Consider the following 7,251-nt stretch of genomic DNA (forward strand, 5'->3'; position numbering starts at 1 on the left):
ATGCTCTGTGACATCACTGCTGCATTCTTTGTGCTTATTTGCCCTTGGTGTTTTGCTGCATGAGTCTCTATGATCAGTTACAGTGTCTTAACATTGTATCAGTGCAGCACAGAATAATGTATGCATTTGTTATTGAATATTAAATTTTTTGTGTATCAGTAATATGTTTAGAAATACACAAGGGCATAATGTCATGATCTGTTTCAGTTGTGTGAAAGACTGTTGAATAAAATGTTGTAATTTCCATAGATAAAAATCCTGGACTGGATCAATAGTCTTGGAACTTTTTTTTTTTTTACATATATAGGAAAATTACTACTAATCGATTTAAACTAGATAACTCAGGCATGTGATCAACTAGAGACAAAAAAAAGCAGGAAAATCTGACCACACCCCAGCACTTATTTAAAAAAAATATGTATTTTATCACATTAAAAGATATATCTTATATTGTAATGATATATACCATTATCCTGTAAAAATAAAAAGCAGCATTTAATAATTAATATAATATGAAAGTATTCATATCTGTGCCACCAAAAAAGCTTCCAATGCAACTTGGAAGGAACTTCAATGACTAAAAATAGTAATTTTATAGGGTAGTATATTTTAGACAGTAAAGTATTAGAGGCATTACTCATGGGTAACTCACGTCAAGGCAAAGGTTTGTGCTTTCATATTTTTTTTTATTTATTATTATTTATTAAAATTGCTTAGAACAAATACAAATAACGAACAAACACAAATAATGAACACAAAGAGCACAAAATACACTAAAAACCATGCTTTTGCACTTTAAGCAGCAGCTCATCACACAATTCTGTGACATCTTTGACTTCTTTAACCTGAGAAGAGCAAATAGAAAGTCACATTATAGATGTTACATAATTTAAAAGCAATTCAGAACTACACTCAAAAGGAAACCACTGTAAGATTGACTTCCCCTGTGTGTGTGCGCACATTTACCTTTTGTTCCAGATCCTTTTCTAGGGACTGAACCTTCAGCTGTTCTCTCTTGAGCTGCACCTGCAGTGCTGCCACCTCTGCGCCCTGTTTAGTACGAACCTCAGCTATGGCCTTATTCGCACTAAAACAACATAAGTGTCATTAGTGATGCTTCCAGGCATATTTATCGACCAATATTCATTATGCATGACTGTATTATCACATTCATAAGAGAAAACATGTTTCAGACTGTTTGATGAGCACATACTGATCTAGTTTCTCCTCAGCATGGGCCTTCAAAGCTTGATAACGCTTTTCCTCTTTCTGCAGTCTGTCCATGCAGTTCTGCGCATAATGCTTCAGGGTTTCCTCGTTCTATATGAGAGAAGGGGGGAACAAATGACTATTATACACTAAAATTGTGTCTACAGGTCTTGTTGCAGAAGTCTCAAAGTATACCTTTTTGAATCCCTCAATGACTTCCTTGCATCTGTCAAGGCGTTTGACAACAGAGGAGAAGGATCTCTCCAACTCATTCAAATCTTTGGACAGCTGATCCTTTTCCTGAAGGACTTGCTCCAACTCAATTTTAGCCAAATCTTCCTTCTGTTTATGCTCATCTGTAAACACACAGGGATGTGTCTGTATCTGGCATACTGCCTTCAAAATAATGTACAGAATCTGATCAATCAACTGTCATACCTGTGATTTGAGTGATGGTGGCCTCAAATTCTGACACTATAAACCTGAGTAGAGACGAAAAGAGTTTAAGACAGGTGTGCTGTTCAAATGTCAGTCATGCATCAGGGATCCCACACTTTTTGACTGATCCATTAAACTGGAAAAACACTTTCAATCATTCACTAGAGAACCCAATGACGGACTCATTTGAGAATCAAACTGAAAATGACACTCAAATGAACGATTTGCATACAATTCGAGAGTAAGATCAAGCTGACTATAGGCATTTCCATCACGTTTCCAATCCTGAATGACAATTCTAGGTTTTCCATAATTTTAGGAACCCTAATTCATTCTCCAGGTATCATATGAAAGTGTTTGTCTAATCAGAGACTCACAGCATGTGCTGATTCTCCAGTTGCAGCTTCTCAATCTGAGTCTTAAGCTCTTGTTGCCGTTCCTCTGCCTAAGAAAAGAAAACTAAAATGTTAGAAAGACCAATCAGACGTGTGCCAGTCATCTTGCGTGAGACTATGAGAGGTAACCTGTCTCTCTGCTTTCTGTAATGCAGCATCCATGTCTCTCTGACTGTACTTCAGAACCTCTATGATGGAGTCCTCAGTCTTCACTGGCTGTTTTAAAGTGGGAAGCAGCAAGTCCAGAACAGTTGGATCTGGCACCACAGTTTCCACTGCCTGGAGATTAACAGACATTGTAAAATGGACTCCAATTTGCAAAAGTCTGAATGTTTTAGTGCCTACTAATATAGTCAGAATGTTAAAGATGCAAAAAGCATTGAAGTTTGTGTCATCATCTTACTTGCGGAGGCAGATAATCCAGCAGCTTCATACTGTCACTGTAAGACTTCTGCTTTACTTCAGACTTTGCAGCCTCCATCATCCTAATATGCACACAAAAAAAATGTTTGCATGATCATTGTAACTTGTGCACTCTGGATTTTGCTCACAATATAGATATGATCTGTTGCATTGGGCCATTTAACTCAATTTAAAGCCTATTTGTAATACTTTCAGCAAGATTTCAAAGGAGGGCAGAAGATTATGAAACATTGTTAATATGAATGTTTGTGAGGACGACTGACCTGATGGCAAGAGAAGGCCGTGGCAGGCTGAATCCAGAGTAGCCACTGTCCACTCCAGTTTTCTTTGGACTCTCCTTCAGCAGTGGGTCAAACTTCAAATACAGTGACTGCTTCCGCAAGGCAGACTCCTTAAACTATAAAAAGTGTTTTAGTATAGCACTGAACAAGTGAAATGTTGCTTAAAGGGGTGGTTCATTGGTTTTTTTTCTAGGCTTGATTGCGTTTATGGGGTGCAGTCTAACATGTGTTAATGCTTCGTTTTTTTAAAAACGCATTATTTTTCACATAATTTACCTTTATTCCACACGCTCTGTCCCTTCCCTGAGAAACGTGCTGATCATTTCCTTCTTTTATGAAGCCCCTCCCTCAGAAATAGGCGATGGGCTCTGATTGGTTAGCTAGCCCAGTGTGTTGCGATTGGCTAAACCGCCTCTAGCGCGCGTCTAAACATCCCGCCCCTCACCTCAGCGGCATGTACTCCAGTTGTATTGATAACAGCTGCGTCGTTAATATCGCGTATCAGTTTGAGCCCGATTGAGAAGCAGAGGATATTACTGAAGAGGATCGTGCAGAACCTGTGCAAGCACGGCTTTTAATGGTAGGCCTATGTTTTTTGTTTGTTGTCTCATACTTTTAGATACACACTCAACCTGCCCTGATCTGATGTTTCCAGCACATCTACATTATACCAAATTACTGTATTATATTACTTAATGTATATTTTGCTTCTGTAAATGTCTAATCCCTTGTTTTATTTTTATTTCTAGTTTATATACTTACATTAGTAATTCATTTTGCACTACATGCTTAATTTTTATATATTATTATTATTACTATTATTATTTTCTTTCTGTTAATACATATGTGTACTATTTGTAAGCAGTCCAGCTGCAATTGCTTTGGCAATACAAATGTATAATTTTTGTCATGCCAATAAAGCACTCTTAAATTGAAATTGAAATTGAGAGAGATTAGTAGAATTCGTATGATAATAATATCTTATCAGTATTATTGTTAGTTTTTTTTGTTTTTTACAGGAACAAAAAATTAATGACCAAAAAAAGCACCAGCACCAGTCCTAAGTTCATGGTTATATATAATATATATATAAAGTATAGTATTTCAGTCTGGCGAGTAAACAAAAAAATTTACTAGCCAATGGCGATTCAATTGCCAAGGTGTCCGTAGAGGGTTGCTGCCAGAATTTTAAAAGACGATATCTCCGTTTGCATTGAACTTTCAGCTTCGTAACTTTGCAGATATTGTTTATGCTCAAACAGCAACATTACACACTAACTAACGTTAAAAAAAGTGAAATCGCAATAAACCACCCCTTTAATAAACTACGGAGTCTACTATATTTGGTGCAATATTCTTTAAAAAAAATAAAATAATGCATTACTCGAACACTACCTGGGTTTTATGGAAAGGCTCATAAACAGAAACTCACAGTGCTTGATCCAAACTGCTCCAGATAATCAATCTGTCCATCCAAATCTCCCCCTGGCATGACTGAGACAACAATATTCCGCACAATGTCAAAAGCTTGCGCAGGATGAGTCGGTTTAGATCAAAGTGCAAACATGTTTACTCACAAAATGCTCCCGGCACAAACTCATCTTCACTTGGTGCCACCACTCCAAGATCACAGGTCTGGTTCTGTAGATCCACTTTAGATTCTGGTGTTGTCATGAGCTCTGGCTCCTGTATCGCTGGATTCTGGTGTATGTTAGTGATGGACATAGTGAATGACTCTGCATTTTCTGCCAGCTAGTAAGAGAACAGGTGTCAACATGATCAGAATTTGTGGAAACAAATTTTCTATTGAATTTGTAAATTAAGACACTCTTACCCGCTTAGTGACAAGAAGATCAGTTTCTGCCATATTTTCAATGGTTTCAGAAACTGCCGGGGGAGACCTGAAAGAGAAAAAGAAAAATCTGAGCTCAACGATTATTTACATTTATGCAATTGACAAATGCTTTTAGCCAAAGAAAGCTTCACTGCATTCAGGGTACATATTTAATTAGTTCATGCACTCCCTGGGAATCAAACCTATGACCTCAACTTTCAGAATCAGAAGCGTACCTGTACCTCCAACGTAATTAGCCTATACAAATATGAAATGTGTTATACATGTGTTATGTTTATACATACTGTACAAGTTCTAGTTTCTGTACCGGTGTTCTGGTTGATCATCCTGTGCAGGAGCCTCAGGCTGCTGAACTGAAGCTGGTTCTTTCATCAAAACTGGGCTGGTCTGGACACCACGTGGTGGAGAGTTACCCATCTTAGGCTTCGTGCCAAAGGGGTCAAAATTTGGGTCCTCAAACTTGTCAAAATCAAATGTGTAAGAACTTTTAGCAGGAGGAACATCCACAGGTTCTGTCTCCTCTGGATCCTTAGGAGACAACTGCTTGGGTTCTGGTTCTTTCTTTTCCATGGCTGGTGCAACTGTTTTTTTGGTCTCAGGTTTTGCACCTGCAGGTCTTTTGACCCCAAGACGTTTCGGAGGAGGTTTGCGCTTGACTTCAGCGCCATCATCAAAATTAAACTCTAGGAACATCTGGTTCTCTTTAGGGGGCGTTAAAGATGAGGAGCCTTCTGTGGCGGTGTTGTTGTCCTGAGGTGGCATGGAGGCATCTGAAGATGCTGGGATATCTGGGGTCTGGACTGAGGGCTCTGGTTCCAGTTTAGCTTCTTGGATTGGCAGGGGTGGATCGGAAACTACTGATGCCTTGCTAATCAGAGGAGAGTTTGGGATCTTTGAGCCACCAGTTTGGAATTGGTTGAGCAAATCGAGATGGTCAAAATCCAAGTTGTAGCATCCTACAGGGCGTCTCGGAGAGTCCAGGACCTCAGGCTGATCTTCCAAAACAGGAATCTGCTGTGACGCTGGTGCAGGTTCAGTCATATCGGACTCCTCCATATCTGTGTCACTGTTTTCAATGTTGTCAGTCTTGATGATGACGGTGCCTTCTGCTGAAGATATGTTGGCAGAACATTCTGCAAGGGAATTCTCCACTGATGGAACAAAGGGAAGAGTCTCATCAAGTGCAGTGTCAGCCACCTCTGGAACCTCAGCTTGCGGTAAAGAAACGGGGGCTGCAGTTGTATCTGACCCTACAAGCTCTGATGTCCAAGACTCAGGTAAAGCAGAAGACTTAGGAGCAGAATTCTGCATTTTATTGGATCCCATGAAAGGGTTGATGGCATCTAGATTGTCAAGATCGAAGGTATAGGCACCTCTGCTCTGAACAGGCATATCATCATCAGGGAAGGCAACGCTGTTACTCTGTATGGCAATCAGTGTGGTGGAAGTGTTACTCAACAGTGAACTCCTGTAAAACACAAATTCAATTTTACATGTTAGTGGATTTTGCCATTTTTGTGTAAATAGATTACTATGAATGTTACTCATACATAAACTCTGAATGTTACTGCTTGTGACCGAACAAAGATGCTTAATTAAATGACTTAGAATATTTCAACATGCTCATAAATAGAAACAGTGTTTGTGGCCAGATAGTGTCAATATCACTGGAAGTCTGAGGAAATGTGGGTCAGTTAGCAGTTCCATTGGATAGGCACCAGCCAGAGAACCAGGACCATTTCAGTGAAAATGGGTATGAATATCTACAAACAGGACATTTAAAGAAAATACACTTAAAATACTATGCAAATTATTTCTACAGTCCTAAACAAGTTGAGCTGCAGAAAATGTGCTCACTGGTCAGTAGAGGCCCTGAGAGTGTCCAGTGCTTTATTACTGTCCTCCTGGCTGGATGGCCTACTGGTGCGGCTCGGGGACATGATCTTCTTTGTGAATGGGTCTCGCCGTGGAGTTTGAAAACAAACCTATACAAAATCAATAAGAACTATGTAAATCTTAACTCCAGTACAGGCCTGACAACACAGTAAACAAATGCTTTATACCTTAAAGGGGTCATAAGATGCAATTTCAATTTTTCCTTTCTCTTTGGAGTGTTACAAGCTCTTGGTGCATAAAGAAGATCTGTAAAGTTGCAAAGACTAAAGTCTCAAATCCAAAGAGATATTCTTTATAAAAGTTAAGACTTGTCCACGCCCTCTTAAAACGCCTCGTTTAAACACGCCCCCACGTCTACGTCACGGTGTGGGAAGATTTGCATAACACCGCCCAAATGTGCACGCAAAGAAAGAAAGCTCACTCTAGCCCGCCGTGTGTGACGCTGTGTGACGCATTTTATAGAGGACTGTTTCCTGAACCTGCAGTTCTGCTTAGCCTACAATGGGTCTGTGCTCAAAGGCTGTTCTATAAAGTGGGGCAGTTCCAACTTTGCAAGGACAGTCTGGCGCTTCTGACTCACAGACTGTAAGTACATTTTTTATATTTAAAGGATTTGACACTGATGATTAAAACGCGAGTTTTGAGCAGTGTAGAGAAGCGCTTGCTGTTTGTCATTTCTCCCATCACAAATGCAGACATTGTCACGGAATGCCAGGAGAAAACAAGGTAAGATCCAAGTGCAGTTTATTAAAGT

General features: G+C 39.5%; 1 protein-coding gene across 3 annotated transcripts in view; it reads right to left on the reverse strand.

The window, feature by feature from the left end:
• Positions 1-717: 717 nt before the first annotated feature.
• LOC107739873 (transforming acidic coiled-coil-containing protein 3-like) overlaps positions 718-7,251 on the reverse strand; it is a 9,463-nt gene continuing 2,929 nt past the window's right edge. For 2 of the 3 annotated variants that reach the window (XM_016552098.1, XM_016552099.1), the window contains exons 3-16: positions 6,459-6,586; positions 4,909-6,069; positions 4,581-4,647; positions 4,324-4,498; positions 4,179-4,240; positions 2,729-2,862; positions 2,446-2,527; positions 2,172-2,321; positions 2,025-2,092; positions 1,648-1,691; positions 1,405-1,565; positions 1,214-1,320; positions 967-1,087; positions 718-845 (exon numbers count right to left, since the gene is read on the reverse strand). In XM_016552098.1, the coding sequence (XP_016407584.1) occupies positions 774-845; positions 967-1,087; positions 1,214-1,320; positions 1,405-1,565; positions 1,648-1,691; positions 2,025-2,092; positions 2,172-2,321; positions 2,446-2,527; positions 2,729-2,862; positions 4,179-4,240; positions 4,324-4,498; positions 4,581-4,647; positions 4,909-6,069; positions 6,459-6,586 (2,532 nt within the window). In that variant the 3' untranslated portion in view covers positions 718-773. The remainder of the gene's footprint in view (positions 846-966; positions 1,088-1,213; positions 1,321-1,404; positions 1,566-1,647; positions 1,692-2,024; positions 2,093-2,171; positions 2,322-2,445; positions 2,528-2,728; positions 2,863-4,178; positions 4,241-4,323; positions 4,499-4,580; positions 4,648-4,908; positions 6,070-6,458; positions 6,587-7,251) is intronic. The other variant, XM_016552100.1, reaches the window with a different exon arrangement.

Source organism: Sinocyclocheilus rhinocerous, unplaced genomic scaffold (genome assembly GCF_001515625.1).
Source record: "Sinocyclocheilus rhinocerous isolate Xijiao unplaced genomic scaffold, SAMN03320098_v1.1 scaffold1156, whole genome shotgun sequence".
Lineage (NCBI taxonomy): Eukaryota > Metazoa > Chordata > Actinopteri > Cypriniformes > Cyprinidae > Sinocyclocheilus > Sinocyclocheilus rhinocerous.